The sequence below is a fragment of the Branchiostoma floridae genome, chromosome 16, assembly GCF_000003815.2.
Source record: "Branchiostoma floridae strain S238N-H82 chromosome 16, Bfl_VNyyK, whole genome shotgun sequence".
NCBI classification, from domain to species: domain Eukaryota; kingdom Metazoa; phylum Chordata; class Leptocardii; order Amphioxiformes; family Branchiostomatidae; genus Branchiostoma; species Branchiostoma floridae.
In genome coordinates this window covers 15,476,549-15,499,301 of record NC_049994.1, presented here as the reverse complement: position 1 = coordinate 15,499,301, position 22,753 = coordinate 15,476,549, and the positions used below count along the sequence as shown (strand labels likewise).

Here is a 22,753-nt window from a genome sequence, read left to right as displayed (position 1 = left end):
GGCTTCGATACTTGTCAGTATAGAGAACTTTGTCGCCCTTTTAAGGAGCAGATGGGTCACTCAAGGCTTCAAATGAACTTGGCAAAGGAGGGACTACGTTAGCATCGTCCTTCCGAACCCCAACAATCGAAAATACCAGGAACAGGAACCCAACCACCCCGCCCAAGGAGATCACCATGTATAAGAAAGCCGTGCGCAGTAGTTCTGAGTCAAAGTAGGCAGTCATGACGCCTGTGGTCATGGCAGCTGTGATTGGGACGAACTGCAGCGCTCCCAGCGCCAAGAAGGAGTCATGCACGCCATCGGTGGTAGCACATGTCAGGGACATACGGAGCAGGTAGTAGAGATCCACAAACGTACAGATCACTAAGGGCACGACCATTGTGATTGCCATTTTTGCGGGGTCGTCAATCCAACAGAAGGTAGGACTAGCCAATGGACGAGGCGCCCCCAAGTGGATTGAATCATCCAGCGCAACGTACCCTCCTGACATTGCCAGCGGAATAACCACAATGACTAAGAGCTGGGCAGCAGCTTTACAGGTGCCGCCTCGCTGTAGGACAGACAGGTGTTGGATTGTGGCAGTGAGAGACAGACTAGCGGCCAGACAGAAGCAGAGGGTGCACACCAACATGGCCGTGCAGCAGGCTGCTGAAGGAACGACCTGACCCAGCAGCTGGCTGATCTGTGCCAGAAGAAGGGATGTCAAGAGGCAGATCTTCACAGCGGATTCGGCTCGTGCAAAGTGGCGAAGGCCGGATAGGAGATATGAGATAGAAATGACGGCAGAAGCACCAGAAACAGTGTTGATGACGAGAAATGTAGCGCTTTGCTGTGGGAAATATGAGTTTTGAGTTGGTAACTCATCAATGGGACTCTGAGTTGGTGCTTGATGGTCATCATGATCATTCTCCAAGGATTCTCCCGCCTGTTTTACACCTGAATCTTTGGGAACTTCTTCAGTAGGGGGTACAAAAGAGATCTTACGACAGGTATCTCGAAATGGATCGTATATAAACCCCATAGAACACGACTCCGTATGTTCGAATACTTCGAGTTCATTGGACGACATCTTGCTATGCAAAATGTCTGAATAGTCGAAGAGGACAGTGATTGTGCCGAGAAAACCTATGAACGTAGTGTCATCCGCTTTGCAAGAGGTGTCGAAAAGGTCATCTTCTTCAGCATAGCACTCCGCACATACAGAGTTCCTAAAGGGTCGGGCGTTTGCGTAGAAAACAGCGGTTATGTTTCTACATTTTGCTACATCGCAGCGAACACTTGCACGGGGCGGGGTTGTGTGGGGAGGGAAGCAAAGTCGCGCAGGGGCAACAGTGGGTCTAAAATAATGATCACAAATGTCGTTTTTATCTTGTAGGATAGTTTTCAGTGGATCTGAAGGAGTGTAGCCACATTTGGCAACCATCTTCCACCCTACCATGTACCTAGCGTTATTACATAGGGCACAGAACACGTTTCTGTAGTTGGTGTTGGTGGAGTTGTCCGTGACCGGGGCGTGGAGAAACATGTCGTCGTTCTGGTAGGAAGTCTCGCACATCCCTCGGACGACGTCGTCTGCAAAGCTGGGCGGACAACTCGCGACCATCCAGAAGTTGAAGCGGAAGTCCCAGGGTGCAACGCACTGCAGGGGCTGTCAAAGGAAACAAAACCGTTGAACTAGTTGATTTTTTCGTTCCCGTAGTTCGTTAGTTGATAGCAATACTGTAATAGATTCGCGAATTCGAAGACAAAATCATCCTTACCTGGTTGCTATCAGATGTAGTGATGTTGGCGTTTCCACCCTGACAGACATCCTCAAAGTCATCACAGCAAGTTTCCGTCAAGTTGCAGGAACTTGTGCAGCTGCACGTCACTTTGCTGAACAAAGCAAAACAAAATAAAAAATAAGGAAAACTTAAATGTGGAGATATGTGGAAATTGTAGTTCATCTATCAGATTTTGTTTATTGAGGATCGGACTTACAGCAAAACGTGTATCCTTGCAAAAAGGAAAGCAGCATAGCACTGTCATTGTGGTACTGTGGAATTACAATCATGCTGGAAAGTCGAAAGAGATTACTGTATTCTTTATGGACTGGTAAAAAGCTTAAAGTGAAGGAAGTAGTGTTCAGTTATCAGTACTATTTACATGTGAGATAATCAATCCAATGGATGTTGTAATAGATGGTGGTTTGATTGACTGAAGTTACTTAGAGGCCCTCTAACTAGTAACAACAGCAATCTGTACCTGACAATGTTCTCCGTGTTACATCTTCCCTTGCAGGAGTCCGGCTGTATCACTGGCCGGATGTCCCCATCATCTGTTACGTCATCACCACAGGCGGACGCGTAGTTATGGCAACAGTCTCTAAATATCCTTCAAAGAGAACGGTTATGGATGTTTGAAATGCTGTACCTTGCAAAGTTTGATGTATTGATTTGATAATCCTTTATCCCACCTAGCCTTAGAGTACGTTACAACCTGATAGAAATATCAAGGAAAATGACACAGTGTATTGTAAATGCCGAGAAAGGTCGGCACAGACCAGTACTAGTCCGTCCCCACCCGTGGAGTTATCAATTCGACGACACGCACAAACATAGCCTGTAATTCTAAGGCCGTCTCATCCAGTGAGACCCAACAAAAGAAATCGATCCGAAATGTGTCACATTGTACAGTTGTCCTTGTATTTCTTTCTTTTTACTTTCATGTTCATTTCGTGTATCAAGGTTTGTTTTGGTAGTCTCTACCAGACCATGTAGGGAAAATACCTTGAATTTCGTCTTTTTGTGGTGTACTTAGGGACAGTGATACCCTTTTCATGGATGGACTCTACTGGATTGCCTGTATTTTTGTCGACTTCTATCTTTTTTCAAACTCCCAAGGAAAGCCTGTTGGTGGAATAGATATCATACCTGCATGCCTTGTCACAGCCGCAAGAATTTCCCGTCATGCTTCCGCACACCCTGCAACTGGCTGTGTTGGAACACTGCAGTCCACTCAGCTCGGCCTGAGCCGAAGGTCAACGACACAAAATTCAGGTATTTTCTCATCTCCAACAGGATTTTATGGTGGCAATGTCGTAGTTGCGGGCCAAGACGGTTCTTTTAGCCCCTACCAGGTCAGCATCCTCCTAGGCAGGGATATGCAACGGCGAAACCACCTGTCTGGATGTACACTGCTTTCTCAACCGTCACTCTTAGTTCCTGTGGACGCCCCCCCCCCCAAACCAGCTGTCAGCCAATAAGAGAATAGGCCTTTCAGTTTTCGAAAGGGGTCCTGCATATATAAGGGTAAGCTGATTCATATTTGTAAGCAGGGTGGTCAGGAACTAAGGGTGACAGTTGAGAAAGCAGGGTACATCCAGGCAGGCGGTTTCGCTGTTGGATGTCCCTGCGTAAGAGGATGCCAGGTCAGTGGAAAAATCATTGTAAATACATACAACATACTAGTAGGTATTTTTCACCGACCTAGTAGAGGCTAATAGAACCGTCTTGGCCAGCAGTTACGATGTTGCAGAAAATGTCTGCATAACTTAAGTACAAGAAACGTTGACTATGTTGGATAATTAAACTTAGATGCCAGATAGGTGTGTAATTGAAGACTTCCAACGAAAGGGCCAATCTAATAATGGTCTTGACCTAGAAGACCGTGTGTATAGTATTTACATGTTCAATGATGACAGTATGTGTTTGAAAGAGATTAATTAAGACGAAAAAGTCAACAGAGGAAACTACACTTACCTCTGGATTCCAGTCTATGTGACCTGAAAGATCACAAATCAATATCAAGACATCTGAAGTTATACACACTGGAACAGACATACGGACAATAGACAGGCACTCAATATCACGGAAGCTCATCTGTGTTGGTAGTAATCAAAATTTCTTCTAGCTATATTTCACAATCCCTTTCCTCCTTGGATTTAAGTGCGTGGTTTACATATGTTTTTATTTGGGCATGATATGGTTAATATCGTGTTTATGTTCACCTAATCACCCACCTGGAACGCAGCAGATGTCCACCTTAAGTGGTAGCATGATGTTAGGAACGACATCCCTCCGGCAATCTGCCGAAGAAAAATGGACATCAGTATTCATTTACAGTTCTTTCGAATTGCTCCTATAGGGTTCCTAATGAAGGACTCATGACGTTTTTGGTATCCATTGTTTTTTCGAAATACGATAAAGACGCAATAATGTATGTAACTAATACTAGAGTGAGCGAGGAGTGGATGAATCAGTGAATGAACGAATGAGTGAGTGAATGAATGAATGAATGAGTGAGGAGTGGATGAGAAATTGAATGTTTTGAGTGAATGAATGAATGAGTGAGTGTGTGAGAGTGAGTGAGTAAGAGAGAGAGTGAGTGAGTGAGTGTGAGTGAGTGAGAGAATGAGTGAGTGAGTGAGTGTGAGTGAAAGAGTGAGTGAGTGAATGAGGAGTTAGCTCAATCTCAGTAAACTTGCAGCACGACTCACCAAAGCCAGCAGGTGAAAGGTCAATCCGCCGCGTGTTTCCGACGTCTCCAATGACGTATTGGCCACTGCTTCCGTTGTTCCACATGACGTCATATATGCGGGTATGATCAATCCACTGAGTATTGATAACTGTCCCCATTGGCATTTCATCATCATCCTTACACGGAACACAGAACGATAACACGACTTTCAAAATACATCAAGTTGATATTGTATAACACAGCCTTAAGATTGTATTTTTGACTAGTGGTAGAGAAACATAATCGAATACTAGAAAAGAAAAGCATCTTAAGACGGAACACAGAATCATACCACGGCAATCAAAAGGTACATTTTTGTTTGTTGAAATCGTTAACATATTCTTAAGCTGTTGCTAACAATAACGCTAGGAACTGGAGTCATGTCTCCTACCACATCGTTTATATGATCCCAGGTAGGCCCATTTATCACACCAGTGGCAGTGATCGTTAACAACATCGGGGTACAGAGATATGGTGAGTCTGAAATCAAAATAGGAGGTGATGTCACTGGGAATCATTGGCATTTCCATAGGATTCATACAACGTCAAACTTTTAGCTTTAGATTTATCAAAATTACAGATAAACTTTTACCGTACCTTTTATGCCAAAGAGCTGAAACGTTCTCATCCACGGCTCCCAGCCCGAGTAGGTGGCCGTTACGGTGACCATCCAGTAGCGGCCCGACGCCGAGAAGCCGCCGAAGTACTGCGGGAGGGAGGTGTTCGCTGCCACGTCAGTCACGGTCAGCACGGGGGTCCATCTGGAATTTTTTATATAGCGAAGGTACAATCAGAACATCAAGTGATGAAATAATTAGGTTTACAAAGCTTATTTTTACGTCAAATGAAAAGGCATTACTAATCATAAAATGGAAATCAAATGCAGGAACATATGACTGAAATATATCAAAATACAAAAAGTTGTAGGTTTCATAAGAGCATATCCTAAAGAGCATATGCGCATGTCAGCTTCTGGGTAAACACAAAGTTTAAGCGTAGTCTGGGAGTGATGTTAGGTCTAGGACGTGTCCTAAAAGTCTGAAAAGTTTGGAAAAGAGGGTTAAATGTTGGACAATGCATTTAAGTAAAAATGTTGTATTTAGGGCACTATATCGGAACGCGGAGCCCGATCCATTTTTATATCCGGGTGGAGTGAGGAAAGACCTGCAAAATGCCTTTACCAAGGATACAGGATCGGTATCATGAGAGGATTCGAACCCAGCACCTTCTGGGCCAAAATTCCCGCAGTTACGCAGGGAAGTGGAGTGAATAATGCAAAACTGATTCGCATATACCTGTAAGGGTTTCCCGCGATGGAGACTTGTAGAGTGAACGCCTTGACGTCATGGATCCAGTCACAGCCGTAGTTGACAATCCGCAGCTTCTTCATGGTGTAACTGACATGATAGTCCAGGACGACAAACCAGTTATTGTGGTACCGAGGTGTTCCCAGTGGTTTCCACATGGTGTTTCCTCCCCTCAGTATATCTGTAACTCCATTCCGCATCCCCCTCCTATAGTGAGCGGAGCCGGTGTACTCTTGGGCTTCAGGACTGATGTCGGCGTGTGCTATCCAGTGGCCAGAAGATGTAGCTGTTTCGTCGCCCGCAACTTCCCATTGTGACAGAAGAGAAAAGATACACAATATGAAAATGCAATGGTGTAGGATTAACTTTCATAATTATCAGATTCGACTTGTTACATCGATGCGAAAGTTGGCATTGTAGACTTATATGTTATCGTTGCTTACGTGCAAAATAAACTCACCTTTTGTACCGAAAAATTGCACACTTGTCACATAAACTGTGTCTTTCCTTCTGTCGCGAGAGGTTAAGCCCATATACGTTGCGTTACACCACAACTCTGGTTCATTGAGAACATGCACAAAATCCAGCTTCCAAGAGCGGCCAGTGCCCCCAAATCCAGCGATAGTTTCTACTCTTGTGCTGACGTTTTGCCTTTGGGTGGTCAGGACCTGAGTCCAGTTCACTTGCTGTCTTTGCGCATGTGGTCCGGCTGACATGTAAAGTCTGTACCCTGTGATGGCATGCTGATTTTCCTCGTATGTTACACGGATCCGACTAAGTTCGTATGAGGCTCCAAAGTCAATGATCAAAGGTAGAGTCCGCTCAATGCGCCAAGTGGTGTACGGGTCTAGGTCTAGAGCCCTCCAGGCGGGCCGCCTTGAGTCTTGCAGGTTGTCTTGGACTGCCCAGTTCTGAGAAACCCGTAACCATTGGTGATTGCTACCTAGTAAAGAACAGAACAGAGAAATCTGTATTGACACAATTACAGTGACTTGCGTATGGTCTATAACAACAAGATCTATTTCTCTCTCTCTCTCTCTACATATATATATATAAATGTATATAAATGTATAAATATATATATAGATATATGAATATATATACAGCCTATATGAATTACTTACAGTGCAGCCCATATACATTTTGTAAAGATGAAGCTGAAAGACGAGTCACGCTATCTGTCCTTACCTGATGTAGACGTGTTTTCGGTGATTGTCACAGTTGCTTCTTTGCCGTTGAGTGTTGCAGTAGCATTGGTTTCTCCTGTGACACGTAACGGATGTGTTAGTGTTACCTCTTCCACGTCCGGTCCAATTGTGCTTCTACCACCCCTAACAGCGTCTGTGATTGTATCTTGCACCGGCATTTCGGTAGTTTCGAGGTCTTCGCCTGAACTTTCTTCGTAAACTTGATCGCCGATGTCTCGTCTACGCCGACGGTTGGTTTGGGCACTTGAAGTGTGGCTGTGAATGGTAGAGTTCGTAGATTCCTTTGAGGCACGGAGATGCTTGATTTCTTGAGTATCAAAACTTCCTCTGGAGTATGGCACTTCTTCTTTGCTCTCTTGATTCTTTAATTGTGGTTCGCCTTCATCGGCACTAGGCCTTGCTTTCTGTGCAATGTCTTTATCTTGATGATAAAGGTGATTATTCTGAGAAAACAGTGCGCCTAAACCAATCTGGTTGGCTCGTGCGGTCTTGGTATGTGAGTCCTGGATCTGGTCACCTTCGTCGATGATATCGAAGGTGCCGGTTCTGGTGAAGACGCCATTTGACTCTACATCTTCTGCAGTCGACTGCGTCTTACCTCTCAAAATATCGTCGTCGTCTGCTTCCATTACCCCGTTTTTTGACGTGTGCAGGGACGTAGGATTGATCTTCTCACGATTTATGTCGTAGAACTCTTCTTCAGTGCTTCCAGGATGTCGCTTGGCGTCGAGAAAGAGGTACGCTTTGTCGTCGGTAAAAGTAGGGTACTCAGCTTGTTGGTATAATTCTTCGCTTTTTGGTGAGGGATCAGAATCCACAGGGTTGTCATTGGAATCAATGATTTCTACTCCAGAGCCCTGCAATTCATGAGAGTCTTTACTTTGAGGTAAGGGTTGTCTCTCGTCACCAACATTTGTAGAAATACTGAGGGGTGCATCAGATGGTTTGTCGATTTCGGTTTGTTGTGTAGGGACAGCATCGTCTCCGTTGTTTAAGCTTTTGGCGTCAAGGTCTGAAATGTTTTTCTTTTTCCCCCAAGCGATGCCTGGCGATCCTACATCGTTGACTTTGCCGCTGTGAGTTGAAAAGCCCTTGTCGCTGGTAGGAGAGGTCAGCTGCTCGATGTCGCGTGGCCTTGCCGCCGCTGAGAGGTTGCCGTTTCTCTCCCGATCATCCGAACGATCACGCCGCTTGCGGAGCAGGTAGGTCTGATAGTCGCGGTGGACTGGCGACACCGGGGTGCTCGCTGGTGCTGGGAGCGGTGCTTCCTCTATAGCCGGGCTGTTGTTGGGAGAGAAATCTCCTGCAAAATACTTTGATATGAAGTACAAGATTGTAGACATCAGGAAGAGAAGGACAATCGGGTTCCTTGGGCGGTCTTGACGACCTCTTGCCCGGCTTTGTTGTCTTCCTTCGAAGACAAAGGAAAAGAGCATCACAATTTTGTTAACTGGAACATCGAATTATGTCAATTATAAGTAAAAGCCAACAATGTTACAAGTTGCCCGCCAATTTCTTAGTTGAAGTATCGGTTTGACTTGTGTGTGATTTCCAGGATTTTTCTTGTTCAGGGAGGTAGAACAGAGAAAGTGCAAGAGTTGAGGATATTGTAAGAATAAAGGTCGAAACACAGAAAAGCCGACAAAATACCCACAAAACATGTCCGACGGATGCACCTGCTTGTAGATAAGTTGTTTGCAACTCGTGTGTCAACAGAAGAGGAAAAAACTGAACCTCAGCTCAAGAGAATCTGTCAGAGATAAATACATGTAGCATGAAAATGTTCAATCATTACCTCGTCGTCTCATGGTTGGATCCGACGTCTTCCCCACTTCAGCTGCCAATGATTCCGTTCAGTAGACTACCGCAAGGAAATATATAACATCATGTACTCGCCTTCGTGGCTACCGTCACGCGTCCAACACAATATCATATATCAAGGCCCATTAAGATAATTATGTACAGTGATATCAAGATACAGCGAACAGATTCATGGGCCGTGTCGTGATTTTTTCTTAATGAATAGCATGTAATGAATCTGGAAGGATTGACTTCTGTCGCAGCTACGTTCAGTATCTGCTTGGAGATTTAAGGCATTGACTCAAACACAGTTGTGATAAATGATGAAATTAGGAACATTAGGAACGCGATTTAGAACGAACTTAGTTTCATGAACGGGGGATAGAAAACCTTAATTTGGAGTCTTTCGTCTATAAATTCGATAGTATGTAGCAATAATCTGGAACTGAGCTTTTTCTTGCACACTATAACAACAGCTTGTAACGATCCTTTTCAAAGACATGAAAACCATCCAGTTGTTTTTTTTTTTGTAAAAAAATGTCTATTGAGCAGGTGACAAAAGCTGATATGGGTCGATTTTGATTACTTCAACATTGACCCCCCCCCCCCACATTGAGATTTTGTTTAAAAGGTACCAAGTATTTCATATCACTAACTGTTTCTGGCTCCATTTCACAGGCAACCATGGGGAAGGGCAAGTACTACTGTAAATGTAGAAACTTTTGCGGTGGTTTAATGTTTGCAGTTTTCATAGTGGCAAATTTTAAACCACCGCGAACATTTTTCCATGGCAGTGAGGACAACAGTGCACGGTGCTACCGCGAACTAAAAACCACTGCGAAAAGTCATTTTTCTTGCTACCGCGAAATTTTAATTAAAAAATCCCCGCCATCTATTACAGTATATGATGTTTGGTTTAGGAGAGGTCTGTCCAAGTATTCTATATCATCAACTGTTGCTGGGTGTATTTCACAGGCAACCATGGGGAAGGGCAAGTACTGCATACAGGTATGTGATGTTTGGTTTAGGAGAGGTCTGTCCTTGGTGCTGAAGAGTAGCCCATCATCAGATCCTTTCACTCCACCACTGGATCCATCCTTGGGCAGCAATGTTGGCCTCTCGTAGGTGCAAGTTGGGCCGAATTGGCAGCTCTAGATCTGTAGAAGGTGCTGTAGGGTTTGGAGGTCTTCCACACATTCTCCTATGCAGGGATATACCTGGGTCATGGAACTCTGACTGGCTCAAAGTTAGTGGAGGTCTGTGACATGGGTTTGAATCTTGTGTAGGAGAAAAATCCCACCACACTTTATCCAAAAGAGTCGAGGTCCTTCCTAGTATGAGTGGATTAAACCTTAATGTCTTACATAGCTTGTACTTACTGTACAAACCTATAGTAGTTTTGCCCTAAAGCCGTTTACTACTTATGCCAGACTAGCTCATATGTCTGGGTACTAGTTTTAGTTGTATGAGTGCAATCACGACAGCTGCTAGGAACACTTCACACCCGTGTATGTTGCTGTAATCAAATTACTTCTTTCATTAACTAAAAGCTAAGTATTGTTGGTCTTCACACCCTCTCATACACCTCAAGTGACGAAACGATCCTGGAATGTAATATATCTGCCATTCTGGTGTTTCTGTCTAATTAGACTGAACAACCTTTCTTCAATCAGAAGAGATTCAACATATGATTTTTCAGTTTTTTTCTGGATACCATTTATGGGTGAAGGTTGCAAAGGGTGTTTCTATGAACAAGTCTGTCAAGAAAACAACTCGTAATATGTAAACAATCACACAATAAGATCGTCAGAGTATCACCAGAAAGTTAAATACAGGTCTGGACTTGTATACTTGAACAACTAAAGATAAAAAATTTTTGTTTAAAAGGAAATTATTTGCCCTAAATCTTCCATTCAGTTCCCCTGTGTAGTGCTTAGCGACAGGCAGTCCCTCTGTGAATTCACATGTGTTGTGGATTATATAGGTGCAGTACCAGTACATCAGAGTTCAACACAGTATTTTGGACCTGCACGGTTGCACCTAACTGACTGTACCAGTACACAGCCCTACTAACAAACAAACAAACAAACAAACTGAAGCAAGACCAACAGACAGAACGAGTAGGTTGTGACCAGGTTTATTGAAGACTAGCAGAGCGGGGGTGGAAATCAGGCGATGCTGCCAGCGTTAGAGGCAATCCTCGGCCAGAGGTCTGCACACTCCTTCGCCACAGGACCCGTGATGGCTGAGCCTGGAGAGACACAGGGAAAATGTTTTAGTACACATCTAATTATCAAGGCCACGTTGATTTGATTATGAACTGAACTGACTTGCTTATATGGAAGACATCTGTGTGCTCATCAATTTTTTGCCGTTTCCAGAAATAAAAAAAAGTTTTCAACCACACAGTAAATCGTACAAATCAACTGCGAAATGAGCAAAGATATGCAAAAAAAAATATCGGAAAATGTCTAGTGACTACTAATGTCATAGAATGGTAAGGTCAATTCAAAGGTCATAGAAGATTTCAAAGAACAAAAATGAAGGATGGGATGTTCACTGTTTATTGTACTTGTCAAAAAGAGCTAGGGGAATTTACCTTATACAATGAACCTGTACATGGTTTCTGTCTTCTCTGTCACAACCAGTAGAAGATTAGCTTTCCAGGGATCTAAACATTTTTTCAAACCAATACAAAAATTTACCTTTCATTTCTCCCTTGACGTTGACTATTACCCCCGCGTTGTCTTCGAAGTATAAGAACACTCCGTCCTTTCTTCGATACGATTTCCGCTGTCGAATCACCACTGCCGGCATCACTGGAAAGTCACATGGCACAATGAGACGCAAGACACCACATACCAGAAAGTCAGAATCCTTTTAACAGACAAAAATCTAAATTGAATAGCCATTTAACCATGAAATGCACTTAAAGCTAATGTGTTGTCTTTAAAAAATGCTTGGGGATCAATCAGTCTTTAGAAGGTACACATCACTCACTATCCATTGTTTGATACATTCACACACAGATATACTGACCATTTATTCCTTAACTTGTAACTTTAGGCTTTACAAGTATTTAAGCAAACTGTATGGCAATATACAGCAGGCAGCAGAGGACATATTCATTTATTTCTCTTCCTTTAATTTGTTCAGGAACATGTGTACATCTGGATCCAAACAAATTTTCAGGTACCGTGTACTGGTACAAAGCTCCATTTGGCACACGGCGTAAAACTTACCCTTTTTCCGGAGTTCTGGCTTTCCCTTCTTGACAGTTGCCATCACCATGTCACCCACACCGGCGGCTGGGAGCCGGTTCAGACGACCCTTGATGCCCTTAACGGCAATGATGTACAAGTTTTTGGCCCCTGAAATTTGGAGGCAAAAGATTAGATGCATGTTTATACTCAATCCTCATAAAAACTTGGTGGTTGAATGCAATTTTTCAAATGTTTGAATTTTTGTTGCCTTTTCCTTGACAGCCACCATGTTTCATATTCATAACACTAAACATAATTCATATGCTGTACCAATGACAATCATACTAAAAATAACAAAAAATGCATATTTTTTTTCTATAGCAAGCCTAGTATATCATTGGGTATTGCCAAGTTACAAGCCATGATCAGTGGTTACATGTTGGTTATACTTATAGCATGATCAAGTCCTTCAATAATTTCAAACATTACATTTCATCAGATTGTACATTGTGCAGTTGAAACTTTCTATCCACATAGCAGTTCGGACAAATATCTGTAATACTAATAGCATTAAGTACATGGCGGCAGCTGGCTATTTTTTCAAGTTAGGGCTATTCTTTCAAGTTAATCCTTTTTTGCTTGAAAACCCACCTGTGTTGTCCGCACAGTTGATCACGGCCCCCACGGGGAGACCGAGAGAGATGCGGAACTTGGCCCCCGAAGCACCACCACGTCCTGGAAATTCAAACAGAAGCAAGTAGTAAATTCAACCATTTTCACAGGGGTTTAATCCTGGGTGGAAGCAGGACCAGTCGGATCACAACTCAGTCCAACATCAGTGACAGTTGTTTGGTTGGGCTAAGCCTAGGTGCTTGTCAGACCAAGTTGACAATAAACCCTTTCACAGAGATCAGAAAGGCGACTGGAATTCGAGGTAATATGTCAAGGTACAGGCCTGTAAAAACAAAGCAAAACCTGCCTGGACGTTGTTATGCAAATCGATACAAAGATCAAACACAAGGACTGTTTTCAATTTCGGGACCTTTACCTTGGACATATTACATGAACCTAGAATTCCTGTCACCGCACATGCATTCTTACCTCTGTGAGAGGGCTTATAGTCCAACACATTAAAACATCTTTTAATTCTGAGGCAAAAAAAAAATAGGAGATTTTCCTTATAATGTTTCAACTCCGAAATTAAAAATCTGATGTATTACATTGAGAGTCATAATGACACTTGCATGAAAACAGTATTTGCAGTGTCTTGATGATTCAACCATCTATGCAGCTAGTATAACCAGTCTTTGTTATAACAGCTTTAAGTTTACGAGCACATGGCACAGTGGCAGCTGGTCTATAATGTTGCAATTTGTACAAAACGACCTGTTACACCCTTATATCAACTGTTGCTTAAAGCTATCCAGTGAGGTTGCCCCTACTGAGCCATAGTAAATGTGAAAATACATGATGAACCCTGGAAGATTTGCCCCCTTATAAGTTAAAGGGCATAGTTCATACCGAAGGTAGTGTGTGTTGTAAAATATAATTTGAGATTTTAAGGGTCCTTTTTCATTAGTTTCTCCATCCAGTGGCTTAAAATGCCTTACATAACACCACAGGCTACTTTTTCCATACTTTTCTACACCCCATGCAAGATCTAGACGGCGTTTTTGTCAAATTTTTCACGAAAGACGAAACGCGCCCCCCTCCCCACCGTGCATGCTCTACCATGTGGAATTCCAAAATGGCTGCCTCGTCGACGAATCGACTACAACAATCTCAATTTCTACCGAAATAACACCATTGGCAACACAAACTACCCCACAAACATGTGCAACAAAACCTTAAGAACAAATCTTGGTATCTTAAAACCAGGCAAAGTCTCTAGGAATCAAGAAAAAAGCACACAAAGTTGGGGATTTGTTTCAACACACCTCGCTTCGACATTTTCACGGAGGAAGAGACCGACCACCAGTACGCATGCGCCGAGCAGAGCCTGCCGGGAAGGGGCGCTTATTTCCTGAGTAGGATATTCCAGCTCGACTCGAGCTGTTAAAAACTCTGCAAAATAAGGCTAATTTCTCTCGCTCTGAGCGTTCAATAGCCGAACTGTCGACGTTTTTGGATTGCTTTGGATCAGGACTAGACCTCCAACATGAATCCGAAGTGTGCACGGTGCGAGAAGACGGTCTACCCGATGGAGAAACTGAACTGCCTGGACAAGGTAAGCTAGAGGGACCGCCCCAACTTCGTATCATCAGCTGTTTTGATAGAGACAGCATCTGTAGATTTCGTAAATAAAAACAAGATCGCGTCTTTGTCTGATTGTGGCGATCTTCTTGTCGTTTGCAGTACTGGCACAAGGGATGCTTCAACTGCGAGGAGTGTCGCATGACCCTCAATATGAAGAACTACAAGGGGTTCAACAAGAAACCATACTGCAATGCGTAAGTGCTGAAGTATATTCCTTTACGCCCATTCCTAATACCCCTCCCACCTAAGATGCCAACAAGTCAGTGTCAGTGGCATTGTGATTAGTGGAACAGCAGTTGACAGATCCAAACATCCGCCTTCAGATCTGTTAAGCCTGACACCAGATATTATCGATTAAATCCTTATAAATCATCTCCTATCAAAGTTTTTGGGAGAAACTTGAGTGATCCTAAATGTACCATGACATCTTGCTGTCATCAGGTTTGTTTACCTAAACATGTGACCTCCCTATGAAAGAATGCTCTCCACGAGTGTTTGTGTATCAGTTTTTTTCCGGTGTGGAACAAACTTGAGCTCCTTTCCTGGCGTTGGTTGTTGACATCGGGGTGAGAGACACTCACAGCAAATACAGAAACACATGTCATGGGGTGTAATCTGATAGGTTTGGAAGTTTGTCTTGTCCTGGTGTGCTATCGCATTCCCTGCAGGCAGCCTTTCTTGTGTATCAGTTTAATAAGATCACGTCATGAAAGCCTCGTTACTACCGACCACAAGGTGTTTGTATCTTAAGACGCTTCGGAAATTAAGACTGGTGTTTTGAAGAAACTGAGACGTGTTGGTCGGATGCACAGGCTGAATAAGCTTGTGTGGAAGTGGACCCTGAGAGAAGGCGAGGCACACCCTCCTAGCCAAACAACCAGGCACGGAGGGTGTTTGAGGCATCCTCGGTGCCTCTGAACTTTGCTTTACACTGATTCTGTGTCAACAAACAGGAGAACCGACAGGAGCCAAGTGAGCTACTGTTTTGGGGGTGGGGGGTGGTGGTATCTGCATGCCCTTTTCCGCATGGCATAGGGAAACCATGATAATTTCCGATAAATTGTAGGAATACTAATTGATTTTACATAGCTTTGTCCTTAGAGGTAGTCAAGTTTTTCGTAAACTAAATGCCTGCCAGAATTTGGCGTAATGTATACAGTATAGGCAGCCTTTCTGAATAGTATAATAATGGTATCAGACCTCCATGCAGACCTCAAGCATTTGGGAAGATCAGGAAGGTTCTCTGCTATCTGCTAAGGCGTGTAGGATTCTAGGGATTGTGTGTACTCTGAGTAGTGTTGTGAATCTGTGGCTAGAACTAGTAGAAGAGGATTTGCATCATATTGTGCAGACTTCTACCACTAGTAACATTGCCTGTGCAGTGATGGAAGCCTGCATACAGTCAGGATTTCTTAACCCTATATTCTGGTTATTTTGTTTTTATAAATATGGCTGCAGTATTGAAATAATTTCTGCTTCTGGCCTAGTTACCTCCATGAAATGTCATGGAGGTTATATTTTACCCCGCGTTTGTGTGTCTGTCTGTGTGTTTGTGTGTGTGTGTGTGTGTGTAAACAAAATAACTCAAGAACGGTTGGGTGGATTGGTTTCATACTTGGTATGTTGGTAGGGTGTGATGAAAGCTGGAAATGATTAGATTTTGGGCCCCCTAGCGGCTTCCCTTGGTACTGCAGCGCAACTTCCGGTTTTGCTATCTTGGTGTTCTGAACATGCTATGGTCACGATTTTTGAGTATTAGATAGCTCTTGTCCTCAGGACGAAATGACATAAGTTTGGACCCCCTAGCGTTTAGTTTTGGGATAGCAGGGGCATTTTTGTCAAAAACTTCTGAAGAGGATAACTCAAGAAGGGAACAACGGATTTTCATGATTTTTGGTATGTAGGTACCTTAGACAATGTTGTACAAGATAAAATACTAATTATGCAAAATAGGAGCAAATTTGCATAATTAATGACAACATACAATCATAGCAGTTTTTTCTATGTATCTCTTGTCTTGGACGTGATATGGTCTTGACATTTGGCTGGTAAATAGCTTTCAGTGTCATGACAAAGTGGGGCAAGTTTCAGCCCCCTAACATTTAATTTGAGAACTGCAGGGGCGTTTTTGTCAAGATATTCCAAAGAGGATAACTGCAGAAAGGATTCACGGATTGGCATCATATTAGGCATGCGGGTACCTTAGGCAAAGATGTTCATAATGATATACATGTTATGCAAATGAGGAGTTAATTTGCATACTTAATGAGGAAATCGTATAATTCCATTGTTTTCAATAACTGGACTTCAAAAAATGTAACACATGTTAATTATGATAGGTGGAATATAAGCAGATACCAAATATGGTAATGTGGAACTTATTTGCATAATTTATGTAAAAATTGCAAAACCGCTTTATGATTAATAATGGGAATTTTATAATTGTGACATGTGTACGTTTGTCAATGATGAACAACACCATGCATAAATTATGCTAATGTATTAGTCAATTGCATGAAATTTACAAAAGCTCTAAATTTTCATGGAGGTATGAGGTCGCCGAACTCTAGTTCTTAGAATATTTCTTGCACAATTTAAGCCCATTGTTGGATTATACATGCAATATAGAAAAAATAGCAACCTGTTGAACATTCATGAATAGAAAGTTTGAATATTCATTAAAGGAATGTCTGAATATTCAATGTTTTGCTGAAGTATGTTGTTGAATTGCTAATATTCATTTCAATCCGTCTTTGTAATTTCTATTTCTACGACATATTTCTCTGTGGACTGTTATAGTATTAAGGGGATGCCTGGAAGTTATGGTGTCAAGTTTCTGTCTACAGAAGACACACTGAGCTTGACCTTCGTTGACATAGAATGTTCTATAGACTCAACCGAAGGAACTGGACCATTAGAAGAGGCACCTTTTTATAGCTCGGTCCCAGTTTTCACCCTGGTGTGCAGGATAACCTAATTTTGAGTTGGTCGGGATCCAGAAGCCTTGAATATTTGATAAACATTGTCCTAATAAGGCTAACTATGTTCCCCTGTGACTGTGTGTGTGTGGGGGGGGGGGGGAGTAGTTATATCATCAGGGCTAAAAATTCATTTTAGGAATAAGTACACTGACACGGAAAATTTTGGTGTGCAGAAAAAATGGGTGCAACAATCAAAGTCAAGTAGAATGTCAGTAAAACAAGGCTTTGAGTTTGACTGATTGACTGACTGAAAACAAATACAGGTAGTTTCAACCTTTGAATTGTAATGAATAAAAAACAATCAAATTCTATTACCTGTCGTCTAAATTTGAAAAAGGGATACAATAAAGGTTATGATATATTTTCTTATACTTAAATGTCAACAGTATAAGTTGTATAAAAGTGTACCATAGTACATGTGGAGTCCGAAACAACTTTCTACACGCATCCACTATAAAGCACCAGTGCACAGTCTCAAATTTAGATGGACGAAAGTATTAGTACAGATTATGCACCCAGTATTTTGAGCCCTGTACATAATATGGATAATTGCCGGCGCCATTTGTACAGATTCCAATCACATTGCCTTCATATCCAAACACCTTTTATCTCTCTGTACCAAGATAACCTTATCAGGACAAGATTGATGCCATACCAGCAAACAACAGAGGAATATATGCCTCACAACCTCAGCTTTGGAATCCAGGGCTCGAAATACCCACTTGCCCACTTGAAAATGCAACCACATTTTGCTTTGCGCAACTTAATTTTAAACCCAGGTTGCACACTGAGCAACCTGAAATTTTGCTGTTGAAACACTGCTTTTTCCCCACCTACATGTAAAAGCTTTTGTATTTATTTTTTGATAACATAAAACATATTACATAGTTACATATAACTGGAAGAAAAGATAATGGATAAGTAGCTGATTTGAAGAAAGTAACAATTTGAAAGTGGGGCAACCTGAATTGTTGATGACGCAACCTGGCTTTTGACTCAGGTTGCCACTTGGACAACCTGGCTGAAAAAAGTATTTTGGGCCCTGGAATCTTTTCATTTTGTGCATATTGCCATTCTGTTATAGCATCATTGCTGAAACATTTATCAGAATCAGTCATAATTGAGTGAATAGATCTCATGGAGATGGGAGAAACAAGTACTAATGTGCTGCAAATCAGCTCTCTTTGTAGTAGAGTTGATTTTCTCGTATCATATGATAGAATAGATAAGTTTTAGATGGAACTAGGTAGGGTAAGGTACGATAACTTTTAGGTGTTCGGTCTCGATACATAGTTTCTTGAAGGAAACATGTTCGAGGGGTGTGACGGTTGTTGTGGATGGTTTTAACTTATGAGGTTAACATCTTGTAAGGAAATGTGTGTCAAGTGTGTCAATGGGTCTGTTGTTTGCATTTCCCTGTCAGGTCGGTATCACAATATTTATTTGTTCCTAATCGCTCAAGCATTACACAGCTACTTGACATGACTTGTACTACTACTAGTACACGTTATTTTGAAAAAGGAAGAGACAGTGTATTCATACTGCAGTGTGGTAGACATACTCTCCAAGCAGAGGTCAGGCTTTTTTATCAAGCTTTGTATGTTGTAGCATTTTCTATATGTAGGCCGCGAGACATACAGAAAATGCTACAAAATAGAAAGCCCAATGAAACGCCTAAAAAAACGTCAGAAAACAACCGGAGCCTAACCTCTGCTTGGAGTGTATGATAGACAGTGTCTCTCAGTGTTTTTTCTGTCATATTAGGTATGAGTTCACAGAAATTAGAGCAGATAGTTTGTTATTAAAAAAATTGTGTTTTTTCTGACTTTTATAATGGTACATCCAAGTTTTCGGAAACAAGATTTGGTAAGGTCAAATATTTGTGGTAGGACATAAGTAATAGGTCAGGAAAGCCAGTGTTTGTACCTGTATAATCTTACAGAGGTGCTTAGTGTTGTGAGACTACTCTTTTCACATTCCTGGCCAGGGCTCGAAATACCACCTGGTTAGTAGTATGCAGGTTAGTGCAGGTAAAATCAGAGCTGTGCAGGTATTTCTGGTGTCTACCTGCACCTAACCTGCACTGGTCCATGTACAGGGTTTTGTATATAAATGTCCTATGATGTAGGCATATGTGAATTGTTATTAGCTGCATTGACTGTTACCACCTATTAAGTATATAAGAAAAAAATAGCAATGGTTTCTGTACAATTTTAGTATGATTTATGCTTCCTAAACTCAGAGTGGTTCAGGTAAAATTTGTCTGGTGTAGGTAATTCTCAATGTTACCTGCACCAGTGCAGGTATGCAGAAAAAAGTATTTCAAGCCCTGTCTGTGTTGTGAGCCTACTCTTCTCACATTCCAGGCATATTTGGTGTAGTCAGGGGATCTCCTGTTGTGGCTTGTTTTACAGTTGAAGTCACAGGGTTTGTGTAAGCAGGGCAAGTCATGGAAGATGATTTTTCACTGTCCACGTCTTGTATTCCAACAAAAGAGTCTTGTTGAAATCGTCTTAGGAGGATCATTGTAGATGAATAGGGATAGATTTTTTGCGCACTCTTAAGCTGTCCTATGAAGTTTCAAGAATTTTAACCTCCCAGTCTCAAGTTAGATTCTGAACCTTGTAAGTTATATAATAAGTATCATGTTATGTCTAATTTATTGAGTAGCAAACCTTAAAATCTAACCTTAAACCTCAGTTAAGATCTGTTAAAGCAAGGAGGTTCAATTCAAAGTATGTATTTTTTTAATGTTTTAAAGTATGTTAGAAAAGATATGTAAAATTGGGGTAAGGGAAACATGTGTACACAACCTTTGGAAGACCCTGCCTTGTGTGTAGAGACAACAGATCACATACTGAAGCCACATGTGGACTTGGGGTTAGTTAGATCAGACAGGGAAGAACATGCAAAATAGGGTGGGGTGAAGAATAAGCCTGGAACTACTCTTAATTTAAAGCAGAGGTTAGGTTTTGGCTGTTTTTTTTAAAAGTTTAATGTCTGTTTAAACATTTTTATCAGGTTTTCTATCTTGCAGCTTTGTCTTTTTGTTTGTTGGCCAAACGGGCAAAAAGGAAACTTGAAAATTGAAAAAAAGGAAGCCTAAAAAGACGTAAGAAAAATCAAAACCGAGCTGGATCCTAACCTCTGCTTGGAGTAGTACGTGTGTGGGGAGAGTTGTTTGAAGTTAGAAAAACAGTTTTCACTGGAATCCAACACTGACGACTTTGTTTATCGTTGTTTATTTAGATTCACCAAGTTGGTAGGAAGACATCAACAGGTGCTTAAGATCTCTGAAGATAAGTTATCTTGGATGATCAAAGATCTTACCACATGTCTTGAGAATATGCTCACAAAAACATGCAGCACGTGTTCTCAGAACAACTTGAAAGACTGCTTTATTCAACTTCCTGTGTGTACCTAGAAACCCTCTTTCAGTCTTTGTGCTGGTTTTACTTGTACTGAGTGAGGGTCTGCATGCTCTTTTTCGTAAGGTGTAGGCAGTCCTTTTTTATACCCCGTAATTCATAGGGAAGCTATTTTATTTTAAGTAATTTGTAGTGGGATGAAACGTAAAGCGTTGGTAGCCTTCGTAAATTCGACGTAAAGCATTGTCAGCCGTCCCGAATTTAGCGTAAATTGTTGTCAGGACCCCCCATGCAAACCCTCCTGAGTGAAAAGCGATAATTACACTAATGTTAGGTCATATTGATAGGTATACAGTGGATGATGATATTGATGAATTGCTAGAAAATGAAAGTACATTGTATCAAGACAATCTCCAGAAATGCAACGGTACTGCTATGAGTGATCAATGCTTTTGTTTACATCCAAGATATTCGACAGCTGGTAAGCAAAATGACTGAAAAAAGATTAGATTACCATGTATTATTTGAATTACCAGATCATATTACTAATAAACAGAATCTGATAGATTTTGTCTGCCACCTGCTCTTTCGTCTTTGCCCACCACTGTGTCACCATGACATCATTGTGATAGGGCCTTTAGTAGTACAGACTACCCATGCTCCAAGCAGATCCTACGGTAGCATAAGATAGAATCAAAAGCTACCAGAAGCTTTGATACATGTACTATCTTATACCATTGGTAAATCTGCCTGGAGATTAACTGTCAAGGCTGATCATAGCTAAAGGCCTCATTATCTTTTGTCATTTACAAATGTAGAAGGTTAACAGAAAGATAAGGAATGCCTAGAGGGGTAGAAATTGCTTTTGGCTTGAATCCAGGACTTGAGTGATCCATTACAAAACAGTTGAAATCCAGGTGACCTGAAGTCAACCAACCCCAGGGCAATTGCTTACTGAGTCATGTCGCTATCTTCAATTGGTGGTATTAGGGATCAAACGGGTGGAACAGACACTCTTTCCTGTGTCTTTAAGCCGGCTTTTCAATTCATGCGAACACCGGCCAAATTTGTGGATTGGTCAGAGCTCGCCGAATTTCAACATCGCTCAAGCGTTGGCTGTATTTTTCACTGAAAATTTGCTCCCTTTACAAATTGCGCAGGGCTCGGGCGACGTACATCCAACACTAATGATTATATATGGTAGCATCTCTCGGACATGGACGAAGTGAGAATCTCGACTAGCCCAGTAAAAAGCAAATATTTGGATCAACTTCTGAGTTTTGGGAAAAATGAATGCCGGCCGAGCAACTAAAAATCGTCAGAACACTGCATGATAATATTTCGGCCGAAAATGCCCATTTGGAGCTAAATTCTTGATTTGTAAAGGGGGCTTTGACTTTACTTGTGCAATACATGCTAAGCTATCTGTTTCTTTGTGTGTGTGTGTGTTTGTATTCAATTTATTCAATTGCTGTGCTTTTGTTATTGTCTAGAATACCTGAGGTGTAACAATTGATTGTTCTCACTTGCATGTCGATGTTGTTCTCAAACTTAATAAGTGTTACCCCAGAATGTCTTTGATAAACAAACCTAAAGCATTTTGTATAAAGCATGTAGTTGATCCCTTTATGAACTATAATGAGAGTCTACAGCATTTTACACCAGGTTTACACCTAATGCCAGTTAGTTTATCCCCAAAACCAGACTGCAACGAAATTATACTACAAAGAAATCAATTTAGTAGAAAAAAAATAAATTTGTCTTATACTCTAGTACCCCACTGGGCCAAGGACTGGGCTGACCAAAAGTTCAACTTTGTTAGAAAGCAATTATTATATTCCTACACATGTTGTAGATGGAAAATGCAAGTAATGATAAACGGAATATGATAATTTTGCCTTTTTATAGCTCTCTTCTCATTTATCTAAAAGGCTTGTTCCAACGTAGTATCATGCATTTTTAGAACTTCAATTAGAGTGCAATGTGCTAAAGAGAAATTGGCAATTAGTGTGCCCATTTCTAAAACAGGATTATCATTAGTAATTTAAATGTTATCTTCTCTAGTAGATTGATAATGAGGGGCTCAAAACAGACACTTGTTATCGCTGTATATCCCACTGAGAATATTGG

The 22,753-nt window shown here is 41.6% G+C and overlaps 3 protein-coding genes across 3 annotated transcripts in view; 1 reads left to right on the top strand and 2 right to left on the bottom strand.

Annotated features, from left to right (window-relative positions):
* Window positions 1-1,652: 1,652 nt before the first annotated feature.
* LOC118432831 lies at window positions 1,653-8,358 on the bottom strand. The gene is made up of 11 exons (XM_035844452.1): window positions 6,996-8,358; window positions 6,268-6,750; window positions 5,796-6,111; window positions 5,098-5,261; window positions 4,892-4,980; window positions 4,481-4,637; window positions 4,004-4,069; window positions 3,744-3,766; window positions 2,916-3,010; window positions 2,248-2,376; window positions 1,653-1,878 (listed from the first exon to the last, which is right to left on the bottom strand). Exons 1-11 carry the CDS (start codon window positions 8,356-8,358, stop codon window positions 1,707-1,709), a joined length of 3,057 nt encoding a protein of 1,018 aa, XP_035700345.1. The 3' UTR covers window positions 1,653-1,706.
* Window positions 8,359-10,936: 2,578 nt separating this feature from the next.
* On the bottom strand, window positions 10,937-14,017 carry LOC118403159 (60S ribosomal protein L23). The gene is made up of 5 exons (XM_035801702.1): window positions 13,956-14,017; window positions 12,670-12,753; window positions 12,058-12,186; window positions 11,521-11,634; window positions 10,937-11,066 (listed from the first exon to the last, which is right to left on the bottom strand). Exons 1-5 carry the CDS (start codon window positions 13,966-13,968, stop codon window positions 10,984-10,986), a joined length of 423 nt encoding a protein of 140 aa, XP_035657595.1. The 5' UTR covers window positions 13,969-14,017; the 3' UTR covers window positions 10,937-10,983.
* A 55-nt stretch (window positions 14,018-14,072) lies between these two features.
* The window catches only part of LOC118403160 (LIM and SH3 domain protein 1-like), a 32,474-nt gene continuing 23,793 nt past the window's right edge, over window positions 14,073-22,753 (top strand). Inside the window, exons 1-2 of the mRNA XM_035801703.1 lie at window positions 14,073-14,245; window positions 14,374-14,468. Of these exons, the coding sequence (XP_035657596.1) occupies window positions 14,177-14,245; window positions 14,374-14,468 (164 nt within the window). The 5' untranslated portion in view covers window positions 14,073-14,176. The remainder of the gene's footprint in view (window positions 14,246-14,373; window positions 14,469-22,753) is intronic.

Excerpts from the sequence above, each read along its gene's own strand:
- LOC118432831 (XM_035844452.1), bottom strand. The coding sequence starts at position 8,358 with ATGTCTACAATCTTGTACTTCATATCAAAGTATTTTGCAGGAGATTTC. Across the intron at positions 3,767-4,003 it reads GGACATCTGCTGCGTTCCAG|GTCACATAGACTGGAATCCA; the intron begins GTGGGTGATTAG and ends GTGATCTTTCAG. Across the intron at positions 1,879-2,247 it reads AACACGGAGAACATTGTCAG|CAAAGTGACGTGCAGCTGCA; the intron begins GTACAGATTGCT and ends TGCTTTGTTCAG.
- LOC118403159 (XM_035801702.1), bottom strand. Across the intron at positions 12,187-12,669 it reads CAACTGTGCGGACAACACAG|GGGCCAAAAACTTGTACATC; the intron begins GTGGGTTTTCAA and ends TCCAAATTTCAG. Across the intron at positions 11,635-12,057 it reads GCCAGAACTCCGGAAAAAGG|TGATGCCGGCAGTGGTGATT; the intron begins GTAAGTTTTACG and ends GTGACTTTCCAG.